The sequence below is a fragment of the Physeter macrocephalus genome, chromosome 7 (genome assembly GCF_002837175.3).
Source record: "Physeter macrocephalus isolate SW-GA chromosome 7, ASM283717v5, whole genome shotgun sequence".
NCBI classification, from domain to species: Eukaryota; Metazoa; Chordata; class Mammalia; order Artiodactyla; family Physeteridae; genus Physeter; species Physeter macrocephalus.
In genome coordinates this window covers 32,365,607-32,389,370 of record NC_041220.1, presented here as the reverse complement: position 1 = coordinate 32,389,370, position 23,764 = coordinate 32,365,607, and the positions used below count along the sequence as shown (strand labels likewise).

The window sequence follows — 23,764 nt, the reverse complement described above, 5'->3', positions numbered from 1 at the left end:
ATGATACTGTGATATCCACTTCACTTTTTCTTCTTTCCATGTAATCAGCCTACCCTAAATTTGATTGTATGGTTAGCAAACTGTAGACAAATCATTTGTAATGGCTAGTAATCACAGAAATTCTTCACATTTTCTAAAACTCTGCCAAATTAGCACAGTATCAACTGGATAAAGTTTCTATGGTCAATTTCATGCTTCTTATGCAATGCTTTAAGATCATAGTCCCTCAGCATAGATGCTGAATTGTGCTAAATCACAAGAATTTCTTAAATGCCATTCATTCATTCAACAGACATTTATTTAGGGGCCTGCTGGGTAATTGGGTCTGTGATCACAAAATTGGAAGAATATGACACCTGCACTTTGGGGCTGTCATTACGAAGATCAAACAGACATGGCAGTAACTAATTAGGGAAATAGATTAAGTGATGTGTTTGTTTATTCATTCAACAAATATTTTGTGAGTGCCTACTACTTATTAGTCTTTGGGAATATAGCAATGAGAAAGACAGCATAGTGTCTACCCTTTTGCACCATTTTGTTTAGTGAGGGAGATGGATAATAAATAAGAAACTAAACAAATAAATATGTAACTTGTGATAATATATAATATAACAAAAAATATAATACTTGTGGCATGTACCATTAAGGAAAAAAGCTACCATTAAATATTCAATATTTTATTCGTTTGTTTGTACATACTTTTTTAATATTTTTATTGAGATATAATTGACATATAACATTATATTACTTTCAGTTGTACAACAAAATGATTCAATATTTGCATATTTGTGAAATGATCACAAGTCTAGTTAACAGCTGTCACCATGCATAGTTATAATTGTTTTTTTTTTTAACTCTGAAACCGAAAGGAAATACCTTATGTTGCTTCCTTGGGAAGGTTGGGCAAGGCTTAACTGAGGAAGCTACACTTGATCTTAGTCTTTAAAAATGAGTAGTAGGGGCTTCCCTGGTGGCGCAGTGGTTGGGAGTCAGCCTGCCGATGCGGGGCGCACGGGTTCGTGCCCCGGTCCGGGAGGATCCCGCGTGCCGCGGAGCGGCTGGGCCTGTGGGCCATGGCCGGTGGGCCTGCGCGTCCGGAGCCTGTGCTCCGCGACGGGAGAGGCCGCAGCGGTGAGAGGCCCGCGTACCGCAAAAAAAAAAAATGAGTAGTAGTTTGCTAGGGAGGGAGCAAGATGACGGAAAGGGCATTACAGAGATACAAAGCAGTGTGAACAAAGATCTTGATGTTATTACAGTACAGTACGCACGCTCAACTCAGGAGGTGGCGTGCAGTATGTGTGTAAAGAGAGCTGTGAGTGACACCTGTGGAGGGAGAAGACTGGAGGCACATTATATGAACAATCCTTAGTGTCTTGTAAGTCAGATGGGCTTTTCCTTTGGGGTAGTGGTGCCCAGAACGTGGTTGCCACACCAGGAGCGTCAGTCTTAACCTGAGGACTTGTTAACAAGGCAGATCTTGGGCTCAGCTCCAGACCTACAGAAACAGAAACTCTGTGGGTGGGAGCCCAGCAATCTGTGTTTTAACAAGTCCTCCAGGTGATCTTAGTGGCTGTTCAAGTTGGATATCCACTGCTTTAGAGAAAGGAGAACCATTGAAAAGTTTTAAGGAGAGTCGTGAATTGGTCAGGTTTTAGATAGGAATTGAATGGAGGGAGGGGATTTTAGAGAGAAAGAGAACAGTTTGGATAGTGTTAGAATAATTGAGCCAAGAAATAATGAAGCATGGAACCAAACATAGTCACAGTGGAAGGAAAAGAAAGAAGGAATTTGAAAGATACTTTGGAGGCTTATTTTCTTAGTAGATAGCATTTTGGAGGCAGAGGAAAAAGGAGCAGCCAAGATGACTGCCCCATTTCTGAATTGGCTGAGTGGATGAAAGTCTCCTTCCATAATCAGAAAAGCAAGCAAGAACGCAAGTTTAAGAGGAAAAATTCTTCACTATTTTTTTGATATATTAGGTTTGAGTTACCTGAGGCAGAGCAAAAGAAGTAGTCTAATTTGACATTTTGGACTTGAAACTCTGGAGATGGTCATAATAGTCGGTTGAGGTAGCTGAAATCTGGCTCATCTGGTCTGAGTTATATTAGAAACAAGGGCCTGGGACTGAGTTGCGAGGAGAACGAACACTGAAGATGTCGACAGAGGAAAAAGACCTTCCATTAAAAAGTGAGAAGGAGAATCAGAAATGCAGAAGGAAAATCTGGAGGGACGTTAGCAAGAGGAGGCGATAGAGTGAGAAACATAAATGCCATAATGCAGAGAGGGGAAGTGATAAGCATCCATAGGATTCAGACAGATGGAGGTGGTAATCTTAGCAAAAACATTTTCGGTGGTATAACTATAATAGAAAGACGAGAGATTAGTTAAGAAGTGAAAGTGAGGTAAGGAAGCATAAATAACAAATTTACTTGAATCTCTCAAAAGGTTGAGATTGTTGATCTCATATTGCCTGTGTATTCATAACTACATAAAAATAATTTTAAAAGACTGACCCTATTTACTAGTCATTATTACATTGATAATTCCAAAAGAATCAGACCTACAATTTAGAGAATCATAGACTGTTATTATAAATGTTATGGGATTTCTAAGAGTGGGCAAACAGGCTAGCTTCATGTGCTGCTAAAATGAGGTGATTTTTATGAGGTTTATGAATGCATCCGTGTTGTCTACAGGTTTCATGTATCTGACTTTCAGCAAACATTGTGTTTCCTATACTAAATCGTAGTCTGCGGCTATATGTTAGTTCTTAAAGTACATAGCTGATACAGCTGAGTAGATAATATGTAAGAATTCTAACCAAGGACTTTTAAGGATTGAGAGTTTACAGATGATATCATAATTGGTAAAATTAGCCCTTTACCTTTGTTGTTAGAGGAGTCATAGTACCATGTTTTGAATGCTGCCACATTTCTTCAGATATTTGTAAATGGCTGAAGAATATACATTGCAGAATATTGTGTCTGTTTAACAAGTGAAGATGTTATATTTCTGCTCTCATGTCCTAAGATATAGCCGTTCTTCATGGCACTGAGAATTGTAATGACCGCTTCAAAACGGCAGCAAAGGTCACTTTATAGTCTTCTGCAGGGGTTTCGTGCTTTGTAAGGTTTATCTTTATTTTCAGCAGGAGAAGCTGTATATTTTAAAGTGTTAAATATTGCTAATCCCTGAATTCTATCTTTTATAAAAATTCTGTATAAATCTGAATGCGGATTCAGTATTTGGAACTGAATAAAGCTTTACTGCCCAATGTTTTAACCACTAGTCATGTGTGACTGTTGATCACTTGAAATGTGGCTAGTCTGAGTTGAGATGTGCTGTATGTTGTAAGTGTAAAATGTATACCAGATTTCTAAGATTTAATACAAAATAACTTAATATTGATTATATGTTTAAATGATATTTTTGATTATACTATATTAAAATTAATTTTTCCTATTTTTAAAAATGTGGCTACTAGAACATTTTAAACTCCTTATTTGGCTTGCATTATATTCCTACTGGACATCACTGGTATAAAGTCTGGTGGTTATTTTGTTACCCAGAATTTTTTGGCTTAGACATCTCAGTATTGAACATGAACATATTTTAATATTGAAACAGTATACAAATTTCTGTTATAGTTATCAGACTTAGATCCAAGAAAGGCTTAGGGTTAATTCAGATCTATAAAAGAAAGTTCAAAATATATTTTTTTAAAGATTTAATTTTATTTATTTTTGCCTGTGTTGGGTCTTTGTTGCTGCATGCGGGCTTTCTCTAGTTGCAGCGGGTGGGGGCTACTCTTCATTGCGGTGCACGTGCTTCTCATCATGGCTTCTCTTGTTGCGGAGCACGGGCTGTAGGCACACAGGCTCGGTAGTTGTGGCACGCGGGCTCTAGAGCGCAGGCTCAGTAGTTGCGGCGCAGGGGCTTAGTTGCTCCGTGGCATGTGGGATCTTCCCGGACCAGGGATCGAACCTGTGTCCCCTGCATTGGCAGGCGGATTCTTATCCACTGCGCCACCAGGCAAGTCCCTAAAGTTCAAAATATTAATGTTAAGTTCAAAACTGAATTAATCTTTTACCATGTAAACTCTTCCTTATCCAGTATGATCAAGGTCCAAACTTGAGATCTGGGTGTCATCCTTCACCTCTCACATTGGTAATCAGTTGGTGGAATAAATAATAACTTATCTCTTAAATCTTTCTGAAATCTGTCCCCTCTTCTTCATTCCCACTGCTTCTTTTTTGATTGGGGTTCTCAGTACCTCTCACATAAGCTATTGTAATCATCTTAGAGATGACTTTGCCTCCCTACCCTCTCTCCAAAGGGATATCTGATCTCCTTAGCCCTAGAATCTAGCATAGAACAGAACTTATAGTAGGCACTCAGTAAAGGTTTGTTGATTGAATGGATGACAGAGCTGCTGATATTAATCAAAAGTTGCAGAATGAAAAAAAACTTTTAGCCCTACATAATATACATGTATACAATTGGGCACACAGAGTAAGTGCAGATGTAATTCTCTGGCTGAACTTGTCAGTGCTTTAAAACTGACATTTGTTGTCATATTGTTCAACAATATGAATGCATATTCAACATTTGCATTCATATTCTTTAGTTCAAGTTTTTCTTTATTGGTTATTCTTGGAAGTGGTGATATAATAAGTGTTCTATGTTGCCAAGGATTTTGATTTGCCAATGTAAATTTGTGGCAGTCAGTCCAGAGAATCATTGGTGCCATGAAGACAGCTCCTTGTTTTTATCTGGAGTCCCTGTGGGATTAAACTACATCTGGCAATAAGTAGGGATTCTGGTCTGGGCATCTTCAAAGGCAAGAGACTGCTAGTATTTATCAGATCTATGTGGATAAGCAAATGGGAAGGGATTAAATTTTTTTGGTTTTGTTTTCCTTCTTTTAATAACTGACTATAAAATTAAAACTTCCAGAAGTTCATACAGCAAATTAATACATTTTTCTACGGTTGTTGAAGAGGAAACCTGTTCTTTTTTTCTATACCTAGGCAGATAACTAAGAACTTTAGATTAGTATTTTATTTACTTAAGCATATATTTTTTATAACTACTTTATCTCAGAGAGCATAACAGCAGTTTACAATGCTCAAAATTAATTTTCTAGGGATACTTTACTAATTCTTTTTAAAGGGTTGAGCATTTAGTACCGTGGTTTAAAACATTTTAACGTCTATGTGTATTTGGACATCATGATTGGCACTTGTATCTTCTCTTGCCATTTATCTATGTGGGAAAGTTTATCCAGAATTTCTTTCTGAGGAAAATCTTGAATCTGTCTTAGGGAAGACCACTCCCCCTTCCACGTGAAGGTGAGTTTGCCTTCCATAGAGTCTTGTTTGTGTCTTTCCTTTCACATTTTTAAGAGATTATTCGTCCTGTGACTCAGTTTAGCTGTTGTTGAAGCATGTGGCTCTACATTTACTGACAAAATAAAATGGCCGCATTCCAGGTACTTGTCATGGAACGTAATCTAGAATTTACCATTCCAAGCCTCACCTAAGAGAAATAATGTTTATGCAGGATTGCCTGAAGAATATGTAGTCTCTTCATTTGTCCATACTCTAAATCTATCCCAGGATTAAGTCAGTCCCTCCGAGAGTCACATACCTGGATTCCATCATATTGCCAAGGGAGGAATTTCTTATCTTAGGAATAGAAATAATGTGTTTTTCTAGGCCATCTGGTTTGTTTTTACATTATAGTCACTTTTGACTCTTGTAAGTGTTCGTGTTTCTTTATGTTGCCTGCTAGAAAGCTTAATGTCAAATACATGGCACACCTCTAACAAGTCTATAGAATTTCATGGCATAATTTTTATGTACTTCTTATCCTTATTTTTGCATTGTCTTACTTCTCTTTTGTTAAATTTATTTTATCTTGATTCATATGCATCATATCTATCCTTTAATTATAGTTGTTCTCTATCGTTCCTTATTAGATTTTTTTTAAAAGCTCCATCTCCCTATGTGTGTTACACTATAACTAGTTTAACATATCTGTATATTGTGAATTCCTAGATTTTAGATTAAGAGTGACCTAAGGTTGAAATGTTAATTAAATGTTTTAATGTTCTGTAGCTCTAAAGAAAATAGTTGGATAAAATGTCAGCATGTAGGACTATTTTAAACATTAGAAAAAAATCATCTCTCTGAAAAGGAGGGTAATTGTGCAAGTTTGCCTAATCCTTTTGATCTTGGCACACAGCAATACAGACTTCAGTTGAGATTAAAACTATGAATTTCAAAGGAAACATGGCCTTCAGTGTGTAAAATATATAACAGCTGGTTGACTACTCCATTTAAAACTACACAATAACAATCGTAGACAGAATGAGTCTCCTGCCAAAAGATGCTCGAGTGCTTGATGGTTATTATCAAGATATGATACTAACTCACACTTTTCTTTAGTAATAGTATAAATGTAGAAATGAACAGTGCGCTGCTAGCTCCAAAATCTCTCTTCTGCCCAACAGTTCAAGGGCAGTTTAGAAGTCCAGCACTCCTTTAGTGAATTTTTCTATCTGCCTTTCAGCCCGTATACGCTTCAGTGTGTTGCTGACTAAATTTCATTTTTTAAACTGTCAGATAAAATTTTTATTCTTAGCATCCCACAATTTCTTCCTAAATCCTTGATCCTCCTTTTTTCCCCCTTGACATTCATGAATTATTGTTCTTAATGTCACAGCTTCACACATAGTTAAACTTTTTTTTAAGCCCCCAAAGTTAAACTTTTCTTTGTAAATAATATAAAATTTGTTTAACATTCTTGTTCTATGTTTATATTAAGGTAAATATCTGAATTCAGAAGCATTTTTGTGATGTATTTGTAATCAGTGTGGGAGAATGTTAAGCTCATGTTAGTAGATTATAGTTCATGAACTACTTCAGTATTTTCACTGTTGTGTTTCACCTGAACAAGTAATCCTTAAATAGGTTAACTAATGCGTTCTTTTTTAAGAAACAGGGATTAATGTGGATTTGTCACATCTGGAAAAATCCCATTTGGAAAGCATATTTACATTTTGAATTTGTATCTGTCCAATATGAAAAAAACGTTGATTTTTCTCTGACCTTTGTTTCTCGAAGAATTTGATATAACAGCAATTTTTCTTTTCTATTTTTTCAATCTATTTCAAAAAAGGAAATCATAGGTAAATTAAAAATTTGTTGAGGTTACTTGGATTCATCAGAAATTCAGAGCCAGCATTTAAGGAGTTAATGTATCTTATTAGGGGGACAGGAAATCTGGCAACTATTGCAGAAACTAGACCTAATGGTGCACACAAACAATTTGTCAGTCTTCTTAAATGTGAATAGCTTTCCGCAAAGTGGCTGCTTTTGCTTTGTTTGAACAGGCTAAACTTTTCCTTTTTGGACTTTAAATCTTAGAAGTGAAATGTGATCCACATATTCAATCAAAATCATTTAATTCAAAGCATATTTTGATTGGAACAAAGTTGACATGGAAAGAAACTCTAGAATAAAAAAGTTGAAAGGACTTTATATCATATATTTAGCAGGAAAATTTGAAACAGTTCTAATTAGGCTGAAAAAAACAGCTTTCTTCAATGTAAATTACAAAGGTCATATATCAATGTTAAGGAAACATTACCACTAGTGTTTGAAATCCAGCACATGCAAACATAACAGACCAGTTCATTTTAAATCTGTGTGTGTGTGTGTGTGTGTGTGTGTGTGTGTGTGTGTGTTATAAGAAGGCCTTATTACATGTTTTTAAAATGAAAAATACTTAAAATTCCAAGTTTATAATGTTGTATATAACATTTTTGCCAATCTAAACATTAACTCCTTTGAAACTTTAATTACTATCTACACTCAAATGAATTAAGACTCTTAATTATATGTACAAAAAGTTACAAAACTAATTTTTATACTTCTATTAAAATATGATTAAATACATCTTATAATTAAATGCATATCAAGTCAAGAGGGTTAGTCAGTGATTTTTCTTATTTGAAGCTTATAGCTATGGCATTTTGTATCTTGGAATTGAACTGGGCCTTCTCAAAGCCTGGGAATGGAAGTAGTAGTATGGGGTGCAGATATGTGTATCTGGGCTGCACAAGCCTATTTCTTTCTGGTTATATAATTATTTCTGTACTTAAAAGTTTGTAAATAATATTTTATTTATTTGATTTTTTATAACAATTATTTATCCTATAGATATCAGTAGCTTTTATTTAGTCGCTTTTTAAAAATGGCATGGTATGAGAAGATTTAGCAAAAGTGTAACTAAATATTAGCATCAATCTGGGAATTACAAGTATGAGAAACACAAATAATACACAATTAAGGTTTCCTGGTCTTGAGGTAAACAATTATCTAATAATTTCTTTTGTTAATTGAAATTAGTTTTCTTGATTTTACGTAGTTTTTACATTAGAGGAAATATGATTTTTTGAAGATAAAAGGTAATTGCTAGAATATTTCTAAAGCATGCATAGATTACTGAACACATGATTAATGCTTTTTATTTTACAATTTTTATTCTCACACAGCTTAGAATTTCTTGGAAAAAGCAAACGATTTCTACATGTTATCATATTATTTGACTCCACTATAAGAGGCAACAATAATTTTGTATAACATTTTTTATCAATAAATAATTCATTTCCTTAATGGGTTAGTTTCAGGAAGACGAAGATTGCGATCTTTCAATGAGATTTATTGTTAGACACATATTCATATATGTTATAATTATTTCTGACACAGGGCTACACAAATGAGTTATTTATGAATAATTTACTATTTTCTTTATAATATTAAACCTTTAATTTGTTGATGTTCTGCATGTGGGCCAAACAAATGAAAGTTACTAATAAGTGTTTGTATTTGACATCTGTATACTCTACTTTTTAGCATATCTCAAGTGTTTTAGTCTCTGCTTAATAGATCTCATTAGAAAAACAGATATCAGCCCCAAGACAGTTTGTCAAGACTAAGATGAGTCCCCCTGGATTGGATTGACAATTCGTGTGAGACTTCATATGATTGTCTTTTCATAGTCTTATTTGAACCTTAACAATTGAATGTTAGTCACTGATTTATTTTATAATAACTCAGATGAGTTGAATATTATTGTGTTGGACATTTTAGTGGATTTTCTTTTTTACAAATTTTACTCAGAGCACACATTGGATGTAAATGATGTATCTAGCCTGCTAGGGGAGTACTAACAATTGATTGGTTAGGTTTGATAGCAGCATGGGAAGAATGTTTCTATCCCCTAGCTGCAAACCATATTTAACTCCAGTCCTAATGAGGACTGTCTGTCCTAAAGGCTTTGAAAAATCTCAGATGCTTAGCATTCCACTGGAATGTTTTTATTTTTTTGTGACTGAAAATGTGCATATAAATAAGTATTTATATAAAGAGTATTTTTTAAAATCTTAACATATGAAAGGGGAATTAAAGAATTTTTGATTTATGTTTTTGAATCTCAAAAACAGAAGTTATAAAATGTATTCCCAGGGTTTTCCATTTTGAATTATTTGTATTTTTTTACCCTCAGTAATTTCCTCCAGCTTGTTCTTACCTCTTCTGTCAAGTCTTTAGTAAGTTCATTTGTTTATTATCATATATATACTTTTGGTTAGGCAATTGCCATTCACTGGTATCAAAAGGATGTTAAAGTCCTGAACTGACTTTGTATTATAAATGATTTTTAAACTTTTGGAAATCCCTGTATATCCATGGCAGTTGTTCTTGTGGGTCCCTTTTTAAAGCTCTGATATATTGCAAGAAATGATTGAAGACTGCTGAGATTTTAAGTTTAGTTTTTTAAAATGTATTTAAAGTTTATTCCTTAAAGTAACATGTTTATCAACCTCTGGAAGAGATTTTGCCAATAATTCGGTGAATTACTGGTCAACCCCTTAAGGACGGACGAAGTGTAACCGAGTAAGGGGAGGGATGAACCATGGCATTATGGTGACTTGTGCATGCATGCTTGTGGCATAATGTGAGCGTCGTGTCTGTCATTTCAGCATTTTTGCTTAACATTTTGATGTGGTGTCAAGATGTAAAGGTTTAAGCATCTAAATCTAACCAACTTCACCATTTTGAATGTGCATAAAGAAGTAGTCAACATTCGGAAGACTCACAATTCTTTGTTTGATGACACATAAAATAAAATTGCCCTAGTTTTTAGAGCTTTAATATTGAGAAAATTCATTTGTACTTTGTCATTTGCTGAGCCTTCTGGAATTTTATAGTCTCAAATCACAACACCACGGACACTCAGGAGACTCCTGACTGTTTTATCTTATTAAACAATTTTGAAATCATTAATTTTTAATTACCTTAGATGCAGGGTTTCTTTTTATCATTTCAATAATATGTGTGTATATGAACTAAACGTTTTTTATTTAAACTACTGGCGAGAGTATTATTTACATAAATAAGTGTAGGTTCTTTCTTAGAGTATATACTGTGAGTTTGCTTCATATAGTCACACATTTTTGTAGACTCAGAGATATTACATGCTAATCTATTATAGTAGAGCTTTTCAGCTGTTTATTAACTCAGATTTTGAACAACTAAAAAGGACATAAGCTCAAAGATATGTATAGGTCCTTCCCTGATTGAAAGTTCTAATTAAGTGAATTGAAGAAAATTAACTGAAATTAGCTGTCAGAAAGTCACATTTAAATGAGTGATGAGCTAGTCTGGCAGTAAACATTTAAATGATATAAATTGCCATTTAAGTGTATGGTTTAATGTTTGTCATGCATTAATGTGACATGAGACTGCAGTGACAATCAAGCAGCTTGCTCTAATTTGAACATATTTAGGGCTTTTGTGTAGAGTGCACTGCTCACAAATTAAGACAATTGCTGTTTTTATGTGTCTCTTTAAACATGTCCTCCAGCCCCACCCCCTCACCCCATCACTATGTAAGGCCTAAGTTAATGAAACAAACGTATCATTTTTTGTGTGCAACTTGCATTAATAGTTCCTGGATTTTCAGATTAATTTTAAATCCATGTGCTTAAAATAGAACTTTCCTGAAAGTTATTACAAGCCCTTCTCTTCTTATTTCAAATAAAATATGAAGCAGTTTTGTGCTCTCTTAGCTGTTTACTAAATTTATAAATATAATGAGTTTTGTAAGAGATGTTTTAAACAGTGAATTTTACAATTGAAACTAAATAAATATTTTTTTTTTTTTTTTTTTTTTTTTTTTTGTGGTATGCGGGCCTCCCTCTGCTGCGGCCTCTCGCGGGCCTCCGTCTGCTGTGGCCTCTCCCGTTGCGGAGCACAGGCTCCGGATGCGCAGGCCCAGCGGCCATGGCTCACGGGCCCAGCCGCTCCGCGGCATGTGGGATCCTCCCAGACCGGGGCGCGAACCCGGTTCCCCTGCATCGGCAGGCGGACGCGCAACCACTGCGCCACCAGGGAAGCCCAAATAAATATTCTTTAGGCATATTTCAATTCAGGTATACTTTGGAATATGAGAATTGCCTAGAGTTTCATTTACAGAATTATTTTTTATACTTTATGATATGTGATATATTATGAAGCCATGTTAAATATTAGTTAAAGGAAATATATTATTTGAATTTAGCCATAAACAATTTTCTTATTCATAGGCAGTTGTTTTAATGAAGCACATATCTACACAAGTGTACACCTGTGAACTAATAGGAACATCTTTTGTCACAAGATGATTTATATCTCATTGGTTGCTTGCTATAGAAGTTAGTCAATTTTGTTTTAAAACCAACAGATTTCTTTTTATAATATTGAAAACGTAGCAGCAAGCCACACCAAAAATACATCACAGTCATACACTTATGACTCAAAAATAAGAATTTCAGTGAGATACATTGCCTGATACAACTTGGTATGCTTCAAATTAAGCTTCACAGCTTGTGATTTGAATAACATTATTTATTGATAGACTAGTCCATAATGCTAAGCTTTTATGTTGGAATAATTTTTAACAACATTAAATAAGTATGAATACTTTTCTAAAAATAAGTCTCTGCTCATTAAAACTCTTTAGGATTTTTAACATTATTAAGTTCAGGAAACATTTATTGGTACCTATTGTGTTTTAGGTACAGTGCTTGGAACTGGGAATGTCATGATGAAATGGAAGTGGATCTTGAACCCAGCATTTCTGTTGAAAACTTGATTATGTTCATTCATTATTTATTGGACACTTATGTTAATAGCATCAAATATTTGGTCTGATTTGATACTAGTACATAGAATAATAATTCAGTAATTATAAGTATCCCTCCCAAGGTCTAATTTGTTGGCATAAAAACTTAGTTGAAATAACTAAATAATTTGGTTACAGTTGTTACAGTAGACAATAAAATGTTTTAATTCTGGAAAAAGTATAAATATTTCAAGTGAATAGTCAATGTTTAGTATTTTCACATTTGCTATCCCAAAGTAACCTTTACATTGTATGACCTCCTTTCTTTGAAACGTTAAGTTGAGTACCTGTCAGGCCCTGAGTTACAAACATGACCAAGACCGACCCAGTCCTGGTCCTCACAGTGCTTACAGTACAAGTAGACTAAGACTGAAATCTAAGCAATCGATTGTAATTCAGTGTGACAAGTGCTGCAAAGTCTCTGTAAAAATGGAGGACAAATTCTGGTGGAAAATAGGACATCAGAGTAAGTCTGTTCACAGTCAATTTAGAGGTAAATTTTACTGCTTGTTCTAAATGTCTCTATATATTTTTAAAATAGAATTCAGCATAATAATAAGATCTACACCTCTTTTTCAGGCTCTGGAGAGTGAATTTGTTTCCTGCCAGCTTCACCAATGGATTGATCTCATTTTTGGCTATAAACAGCAAGGGCCGGAGGCTGTTCGAGCCCTCAATGTGTTCTATTACCTGACCTATGAAGGAGCTGTCAATCTGAATTCAATAACTGATCCTGTATTGAGAGAGGTAAGTTATCTGACTGGGTCTAACAGGTATCTCTAGACCAGAAGCTATTAGATCTCATCTTCCCCATGCTTTCATTTTACTGACAATGAAACTGAAACCAGATGGGTAAAGTGCCCTTAAGCAGGATAACCTTTAAGTTAGTGACCTAGCTGGGACTTGAACCCAGAACTTCCCTCCAATAAAATGTTTGACTCAATATAAAATGAGAGCTTTTTCGATTTGAACCCATTAAGGGATCAATAATCATATTTCTAATTTTTATAACTTTGAAGGCTACTCACTAATTTAAAGAACTAGGAAAATAATAATTCATTAAAGAAATAAGATTATAAGCATAAATCTATTTAAATGTGATAAAACACATATTTATATATGATACATAAGTACATGTATAACCATATAGAAGTTAATAGTAAGAATGAAGTCTGTAACTTTCCTACATCATCAAACTTGGTGTTGGATTTTACTGAGACTTGTTTTATCTTTGTCATTGATTTTCTTAAGTAAAACACTCAAAACATTGTTTTGACAAATACAATATTCACCAAAAATTGCATACAGCCTTGGTTTTTTCTTTTAAGTATTTTAATTTAATTATACATCCTCCAGCTAACATACATCATATACAAAGATGTTTGTATGTTCATGGAATTGAACAGACAACACCTTACACATCTGTACTATTTTAGAAGAGAACTTTATTAAAGAAACCAGGGAGCTTTGATTCATAGGGAAAGTTGTATATCACTGTAAAGGGAACATCGTTTGCAGTAAGTAAGATTTGTCGTTTTTCACCGTCACTTGATGTATTTCTTTATAATTCTGCTTATGACCTGATCACGTTGACAGTATATGAAAGTACATATTTAAATATATTTGCTAACATATATTATCACCTGGTTTATGTGCTAGATAAAGAAGGTTAATACACAAAGAAAAGCAGTATGCACTCGATGCACATTTATCTTAAATTGCCCAGGTTTTGAATTGCTGTGTTTCAGTTTGTTTTAGAACTGGATCAGGTGAACTCTAAAAGACTCTTCCAGTTTTTCAGTTCTTTCAAAATGTTCCTTTCAGGGGGCATTTTATTTTATTAGAGCAACAACTGACTGCATGACACAAAATATGCATAAGCTCTGTGTATGAAATTGAGGTTGGAGCAAACATGCAAATGGTGTTAACGTAATTTCATTGTTAGAATAGAATTGAATAGGCCCATTTACTTTCTTTTTTATTGTTTTAACAATATTTGAACGGTGGTTCTATTAATGTCCATAATTACTTTTCAAATATACCACCTGGTTCTGTTTTTTTGGGTTCCCTTGTAGTAATTATCCCTATCTATACTTAGCTATTATATCCATGGAATCAATATAGATTTGATTTTGTCATGTCCTGTTTTACTTAACATACCAGCATATATTATTTTATGTTGCTATAAAATCTGTGTAGTTTTAATTTTGAAATTCTGTAATATTCTGTAGAGTTGCTATGAAAATGTACTTAATACCATTTCTCCCAATGTGGGATCCTATTTTTTTTTTAAGACTTTTCTATTGGTGTGTCCAAGTCGATATAGTGACACTTTTCCCATCATTAGAGTTTGTGCAACAATGTGGTTGATAAAGGATGGCTCTCTGTATCTGTGTGATGCTGCTAGTTAAAAAGTGAAACATTCCATCAGCTGGATGTTTTTCCTCTATAGATCAGTCAGTATAATTGGCTCTTTGTTTTTACTCTGGATTGACCCACCCTTCTTCTCACACACATCAACGATTTACCAAAGCAGTTTACCATATACTGTTTACAGTACAAGCTAAAAGAGCACTGTCCAATAGAACTTTCTGTAGTAATGGAAATGTTCATTGTATCTGCACTGCCCAATACAGTAGCCACTAGTCACAGGTGGCCATTGTGCATTTGAAATGTGGCTAGTGTGACTGAGGAACTGAATGTTTAATTTTAGTTAATTTAGACAGCCACACATGGCTAGTGGATACCGCATTGGACAGGGGAAACTAGAAGACTGTTGTGTATCTTTGGTTACCAAATTTTCGAAATCCAGATTCTGGGCAGGTGGTCAGACAATGGGACAATAAATGTTTGTTAAATTAACTTGGTAGAATATTTGAAATTGGGCATAGTCCATTTAGACATTAGATATGTAGTTGACATACATGTGTAAACCAAATTATATTTTTTCTTTCACTTAAAGTAACATGTTATGACTTCAAATATTGGTTTTTATTGTGGTAAATAAATATACAATTTACGATGTTAACCTCTTTTGAGGTATAATTCAGTGGCATTAAGTACATCCACATTGTTATGCAACCATCGCTACCATCCATCTCCAGAATTTTCGTCTTTCCCAAACTGCAACTCTGTATGCATTATACAGTAACTCCTCATTCCTCCCTGCCCTCAGGCCTTGACAACCACCATTCTACTGTCTCTAGGAATTTGACTGTTCTAGGTACCTCAGATAAGTGGAATTAGACAGTATTTGTCCTTTTGTATCTGGCTTATTTTATTAAGGTTCATCCATGTTGCAGCATGGGTCAGAATTTCCTTCCTTTTTAAGGCTGATGAATATTTCATCGTATGTATATACCACATTTTGTTTATCCATTCATCTGTCAATGGATATTTTGGGTTGTTCCCACTTTTTAGCTATGTGAACAATACTGCTATGAACGTGGGTATGTTAATACCTGTTTAAGGCCCTGCTTTCAAGTCTTTAGGGTATATACTCAGAAGTAGAATTGATGGATTATATGATAATTCTGTGTTTAACTTTTTGAGGAACTGCCATGCCAAATAAGTTTTCAGTATTTATTTTTCATGATCAGCATTTGCTAAAGACTGTTTAAAACTTTTGCTGTAAGTTTCTTTTCTTCCCCACATCTCCAAGTGGTTAATTATTAGCAAATTAAACTTTAACTGGAGAGCATTCCAACTCATTGCACCCTAATTTTTTTTTTTTTTTTGGACTGCACTGGGTCTTCCTTGCTGCACGCGGGCTTTCTCTAGTTGTGGCGAGTGGGGGCTACTCTTCATCGCGGTTGCACGGGCTTCTCATTGCAGTGGCTTCTGTTGTTGCAGAGCACAGGCTCTAGGCATGCGGGCTTCAGTAGTTGCAGCGCGTGGGCTCAGTAGTTGTGGCTCGCAGGCTCTAGATCACAGGCTCAGTTGTGGCACATGGGCTTAGTTGTCCCGCGGCATGTGGGATCTTCCCGGACCAGGGATCGAACCCGTGTCCCCTGCATTGGCAGGCGGATTCTTAACCACTGCGCCACCAGGGAAGTCCCACCCCCTAATTTATTTTTATATTATATGCTATATAAACATGTATTATATATTAGATTCAGCATTCACTCAAGAAACATGGCCTATGGTGTATGGTGGGTACTCAATGTTCTTGAAAGACTATATCAGTTCATTACTTAGCATTATTCATATAAGTATACACATTTGCTTTCTGAATGTTATTGAAACAAATATGATCTTTTATCGTAGCCATTCCTTAATATAGTGCTGAATTTTGTGACACAATGCAGTGTGTACAGTACAATAAACAAACAAACAAATGTGGATTTGATTCCTGGCTCCAGTGCCAACTAGTGGTGTGACTTAGCTCTTCCTGAGACTCTGTATATGGAATTAGTATGATAACGCCCAACTCATGGAGAATTAACTGTTGTGTAATACATGAAAAGGCCTGCCATGGTACCTATCTCATCATAAGTACTCAGCAAGTGTTAGTTCCTTCCCTTATGTTGTTCCCTGTTAAACCCATGGGTTAGAAAACACAACTATAAAAAAGAATATGAATTACCGATTGCATCATAGAAAGAATCATAAAGTGTTAACACTAGAGAAGTTATTAGAGATTGTTTCTTAGAAGATTCATACAGAATTCATTGTAAAGTGAGGCAAGGAGAAAACAGAAATTTTTTTTTTCGACAACCTTTTACTAAACCTAAATTATGTGATAAGGTTAAAGAGTTGAAAGGCAAGTCCCTGCCCTCATCAGCTAGAGTTCATTGTCTAGTGAGGAAATATGGATAAGTAAACAGTTACAATACTGTGATAAATTCAGTGTAGAGATAAGCACACTGCATGCATGCGCAAGCGTGGAGAATAGGCACTGAACCTAGACTGCCAGAATCCAGCCATGTTTTGTGGGAAATGAGAGGCCGGAGCCGTAGATTGAAGGGTGAATAAGAACATTGGATAGAGTTGTGAGCAAAGGATAGCTACACAGAAGAAACTGTATGCGCCTCCTGCGCAATGTGTGAAAGAGATCATGGCTGGAGATTATGTTTGTGGAATGAGCCAAAAGTGATAAGGCGAAAGAGACAGACAGGAGCCAGAAAAAGTAATTTTAATGCCATGAAGAGTAATTTTAACTGCATTATAAGACAGTGCATTGAAGGTTGGAGGTGGGTGACATAACCACATGTGTGTTTTAGAATCTGTCTGAAAGAAGGCTGAACAAATAAGAACTGAAAAGTCCTCACTGGATTATTCTAAGAGGCATTAGAGAAGGAAGCTTAGATGGTAGAGGACTGTGCTGTGAATGGGAGGTGAACAAGTCAACACAGTGAGGAAAGGAAATAATGGAAGGGAAAACTTGTCACTGCTTTATTAAGATATAGTTCACATATGATACAATTCACCCACTTGAAGTATACAATACAGTAGTTTTCGTTTATTCATGGAGTTCTATGAGCATCACCACAATCTAATTTTACAACATTTTGTCACCACAGAAAGAAACCCTGTACCCATTACCAGTCACTCTGAGGGAGATTTTTTTTTTTAATGGGTAGGTAATTGACCATGCTTCTGTGTTAATTGGAAAGATCCAAAAAGAGAGAAGCACATGAAACATAGAAGAAAGAAAGCATGAAATAGACTGCCAAGCTCTATGAGGAAAAGGAAAGGAACAAAATCCAGAACACGGATAGATAAAGCGCTGGACAGCAGGAAACAATACTGCCTTGTCTGCGGTTAGAGAGTGGAAGGTTAGCCTGGGGACTGGTGTAAGTAAGTGTGCATGAATGAGGTGGAAAGGCGACAAGATTATGAGGGTTTGTGCCAAAAGTGAGGTAATATTTGTGGAAATACCTGACAAAGTGATAGGTGCTTAATTGATGCTCAAAAATATGTAAATTATTATTTCCTTTACATGTTATTTTTCTCTGTTCTCAACAGTGGGAGAGTAGATGTAGAAAAAAGTTGAATAGAGAAGGGGTGTGCGTGCGTGTGTGTGTGTGTGTAATTATACATGTGGGGAGAGAGAGATGGGGTTTGGCCATGAGAGTACGGTGGAATATATAAAAAAGGATTGAGGGACTTCCCTGGTGGTCCACCTTTCAATGCAGGGGATGCAGGTTAGATCCCTGGTCAGGGAACTAAGATCCCACATGCCGTGGGGGCAACTAAGCCCACATGCTACAACTACTGAGCCCACACGCTCTGGAGCCCGCGCACCACAACTAGAGAGAAGGCCGTGTGCCGCGACACAAGAGCCCACGTGCCGCAACCAAGACCTGGCACAGCCAAATAAATAAATAAATAAATGAATGAATGAATAGTTTTTTAAAAAGACAACTAGGAGCAACTGTAAAGGGATATAAAAGAAGATTTTTCTTTAAAAAAAAGAATTGAGAGTGGAAGGGTGGTTAATGAAATTGTTAAAGGGATATTGTTGAAATGGTGGATCTAGGCTGGTTTGGATAAATAAGACAGGGACTTATAAATTGGGAAGGTTTATTCTTTCATTAATTATTCATTCACTTATTCAACAAATATTCATTTTGTTCACGGTGCTAAAAATACAGAGATGAGCGAGAAAGTCAGTCCAAACCCCTTCCCTCATGGAGCTCACATTCCAATGAGGTGCGCAGAAAATAAACAATAAAAACTAATTTCAGTTAGTGATAAGTGCTGTAAAGAAAAAAGGCTGGGTTACAGAATACACAGTGACTTGGGAGTAGAACAGTCTTTCAGAGAGAGGTCGCTCACAGACTGCCTCTGTCTTCATAAAATGTTTCCTTCCACACGTTGAGAACAACGTAAATTCATATAAGCAAAGCCCGGGAGGCAGCTCCCACCGCTCTACTCGGGCCAACCACGTGCCTGTAACCCCAGGCCAGGACAGCCTCCCAAATCTTGTCAAGTCTTGCTAGTTGTAAAGCTTCCACTATCACCATCTTCTAATTTACTCTCCACCCCATCTCCAGGCCGTACCATTTTTCCTTCAGAATCTTGTTCTTCTAAGAGGCTTTAATATCCCTAATACTAGGAAATTTGTGCATATACTTGGCTTACATTGAAACATTATCCCTATGAAATCACAATACTGGTACCAGGATGGATTTTTGCCTCTCTGGTATTAAAAGCAGACTAGACTAGACTTATTTCTGGTCACTATGATATACTTGGTTCAATCTGGGATACTTAGGTGTCCACACAGTCATACACAGAGGCAGGCTCTCCACATACAAGTCGTGTATTCACTTACTACTTGGGAAAAGCTCCATTCCTCTTGAGAAAGTGTTATTCTAGAGTGAATGATTAATACATATGGTGCAGTAAGTGATCATAAAAATAATCTCTCTATAAAAAAAGCACTAAACAATAGAAATAATAACCATAAGAGGAGGAAGAGTAATCAGAGAAACAGCCTGCAGCACATTAAACTTTTATGTTGTTTTTAATTTTTAGAAAACAGCTGGGTTATCAGTGTACAACTATGTCTGTATTCGCATATGTCACACACCAGAAAGAATTATTTTTCAGGCAAATATGCTTTTCCTCCCCCCGCCCCCAAATATCTGTGACCTATGACTAGAGGATATATTCTTACCTTGAGCTCTTTATTCTAACAGACCTTTTTACTCTTCATTATTTCTCTATTTCCTTGGGGTACCTTTTTCCCTTTTTCTCTACCTTTACCACTTTTAATCTACTCTTATTTTCCTAGCATTACATATATGTTTTATAGACAAGGTACAAATAAATAAAACTTGGTTATTTTCTGATGATTAATTCTGCTGAATTTGGTTTCACTCATTCACCTTTCTTCCTTCTACCAGCATTTCAAAAAAAAAAAAAAAAAGAAAGAAAAACTAAAAACCATGGAAAGAAGAAATTTAAAGAGAGAAAAATTAGGTTAATTGAATTCAGAGTCAGATCTGAGTAAGAAGAAATAATTTTATTAAGGAAAAAACCTTGTTCCAAAATCCAAATTCACAAAATAAATTAATGTTGAGTTGAATATTAACTTCACAAAATAATTTTTCTTCTCCTAAAAAATGTAAAATAAGTATTTTCCTTAAAGAATTTCTTTAATATATTTAGAATATAATTGTATTTATAGGCATGGTTTCTAGAACAATTCTGTATCCTTTCTTATATCCAGAGTTCTCCTATCAATTATCATGTAAATGATATTTGCTCTATCCAGAAGTTCAGAGCTCAGTTAGCTATTCCTTAGTGTAAAACAGTTCACTGATGGAGTTTTATTAGGTCAGAAATAAGTGTTTAAAAATTGTAAGTACAGTGATGTGCTCTCAGTGAGATGTGTACACTACGTATCTGAGCACAAGGGAGAAACAGCCAACCCAGATTTAGGCAGGAATAACCCACCTGAATATAATCCTCAAAGAATGAGGAGTTAAGTAGGTAAAGCAGTGGAAAGCAGAGAACACAGTGTATGCGAAGGAGCACTGCATGGCCCCATGGCTGGAAAATAACGTGTGGGGAGTGGCGGTGGGGAGGCATAAGAAGTTGGTGATGAAGAGCAGTTAGGTTGATGGTGTCTCCAAAGCACATTTGGAAACCATTTATGTCTGTCATTAGTCTAAGCCACCGTCATCATCTCTCCCCTGACTAGTATTAGTAGTCCTGGTCACCCTTTTCTACCCTTAACAACCTACAATCCACTTTCCAGAGAGCTGCCAACATGACATTTTAAAACTGTATATCAGATCACATCCTTCCTCTACTTAAGCTTTCCTATTTCACATTAAACAGAGAATAAAATTCTGCTTGGTCCACATGATCTGGCCCCTGCCTTCCTCTCTGATCTCATGCCATGCTGTTCTCATCCTCATTCGTGTGTGCTGTTTCACTGACCTTCTTTCTGTTCCCGAGCCTGTGAAGGTTGTCACGGGATTAGCGCCTTTTTATGATAGCCATTTTCTGACTATCCCAGATTTTCACATGCTGGCTCCTTGTCATTCGTGCCTCGGCTTGAAGGTCATCTCTTCTGCAAGGGCTTGCCTTCATACATCCATCCTAGTATCTTTTTGTTATTAATTTTAACTTAATTTAAAGCTGAAGACTGATACATATGGTACAGATTGAGACTTTTGAGTCACCTTGGGCATAGTCAGTTTTCATAAATGTTCTATGTGTACTTGAAAAACAATGGGCGCTCTACAGTTTTTAGGAGTAGAGGCAATTTTACCGTATGATATGAGTAATGACAAGTGAGGAGTGTAATTAATGAATGTGATTTTTGTTATTAACATTAGTTATTGTTCTGTGGTATATTTGAACTTAAACTAAAGAATCCCATACTGCTATTCTTTCTCAGTTGTTATGCTCTCTTTTTATATTTTTCCTATTTCTACTCTAAAACTATCAGTTTTTACTTCTTGTTACTAGGTCAGTATGTCTGCCTTTTGGGCACCTGTCCTCTTACTCAACAATTAGCTATTTTTTAGATGTGATAGCCTGAGAAACCAAATAACCAGCTATGATAGAACTAAATTTAAAGTAAATAAATAGGTTTTGATTACTTCCTCAGATACAAAAGTATAAATGATAGTAATCAAAACTCTATGCTCTAGTTCTAAGCTTCAATGGAACAGAATAGAGCTTCCAGAAATAGACATATGATATATGAGAATATACGATAAAGGTGGTATTTTAAATCACTGGGAAAAAGCTGTCTTATTCAACATGTGGTGTTAAGACAGCTAGCTAACTGTTATAACAAAAACTAAGATCCCTATTTCACATCTTAAGGTAAAATAAATTCCAAATGAATTACATGTTTTTGTTTGGAATAAAGATTATATTGTAAATATAAAAAGTGCAACTACAGGACTTAGAAAATACTGTAGGTGAGTATTTTAATAATTTTTGGAATGGAGAAGGCCCATTTTGTAAGTCAATATCAAAACCAAAAGTCATTAAGGAAATTGATATATTTGTCTACATAAAAATTGAAGTTATTGTACATCCAAAAAAATAACAAATGACAAAGTTCAGGAACAGATAATTCACAAAAGATGAAATACAAGCCACAAATGTATGAAACCTCACTAGAAATCAGTGAAATTCAATTTAAAATCCAACAGCATTTTTTACCTATTAAATCATCTAAAATGAAAAATAATGAAAATTCCTGATGTCGGTTAGAAACAGACATTGTCATATATTTGGTGAGGATAAAATAGATTGAATTTTTATAGCAATCTATCAGTTTTTAAAATACTCACCCACTATTTACATAGAACTTTAACCAAAAGGAGTAATTGAACACATATGTAAAACAAGATGTTCAAGTATATAGTTATTCATAATAGCAAAAAAACCCCACGAAAACCAAAACCACATAAATGTCTAACAATAGAGAAACTGATTAAATAAGTATTGGTAAATCCATACAGTGGAATGCTATATACATCATTAAAAAATATTGCTATCTAGGTGTATATGTATTCCTATGGAAAAATACTTCGCCATATTACATGGCAAAACAGATCACGTTATGAAACATAGAAAATACAAATTTTATAATGTGTATATATGCATCAGGAAATTTCTGTAATTATAGACCCCAAGATGTTTATATGGTCTTCTCACCAAAGATAGTCATTATCTTTGGTTAGTGAGATCATGGAATTCTTTTATTTGCTACTTTCTGTATTCTGAAAATTGTTTCTTATTAAAATCAAGAGGGAAAAGCCAACCCACAACTCTTTCTGTCTTTTGAGGGGGAAAAGTCTCTGCTTGAAAATCCAAACAAATGATGCACATTAAGATGAGAATAAGGATATTGACTTTGCTTTTGGCTGTTTGGAGGTCTCTTGCAATTACTTTATGGCACTGGCCATGTTTAACATTGCAAGGATAGTGACTTTGTATAATGAGCTTCGTGTAACTTTGATAAAGATGAAGGAATTTACAATTTCTTAACTTTTATCTCTCTCAGAAATTAGAGTACCTCTAATCTCTTAGATTGTTATTTAACTCACTGAACTAGGATTCTTTTTCATACTTTTTAGCAATTTGAGTTTATTTCCTCATTGTTTCCAGCATATTTGAGGAGGACCAAAAAAGATTACTTATACTCTTAGGGAAAATATCTTAGCTATATCACTGTTGATTGTAGTTCTTATCATCATTTTCTAAAAGCAGGAAGGCTTTTGACCTCAGATTCATGAATTCTCAGTCTCTGGGTTCACTACTAAATTGTGTGTGTGTGTTTGTATATAATTAAATCGTATATAAAGGGATTTAACAACTTATTTATCAAAAAAAATGTGCGTTAACTCTGAAAATTCAAATACTATGAAAGTATAAAGTAAAAGAGTAGAAAGCCTCCGTCCCTAAGTTTAGACTCTGTTAGCTAATGCCAGAGTCTCATGCTAAAGTCAGCTATAGCAATTTCTATATGATGTGCTTTGATATACACAGAAAAAAAGCCTCTGCTATAGACTTCATTGCCTTTCACTCAGTGCTTGAAACTTTACCATTA

The 23,764-nt window shown here is 35.2% G+C and overlaps 1 protein-coding gene across 8 annotated transcripts in view; it reads left to right on the top strand.

Annotated features, from left to right (window-relative positions):
* Positions 1-23,764, top strand: part of LRBA (LPS responsive beige-like anchor protein) — an 813,910-nt gene that overhangs the window by 722,959 nt on the left and 67,187 nt on the right. For all 8 annotated transcript variants that reach the window (XM_055085920.1, XM_028491755.2, XM_055085924.1 and 5 more), the window contains one exon: positions 12,814-12,981. In XM_055085920.1, coding sequence (XP_054941895.1) covers positions 12,814-12,981 — 168 coding nt within the window. The remainder of the gene's footprint in view (positions 1-12,813; positions 12,982-23,764) is intronic.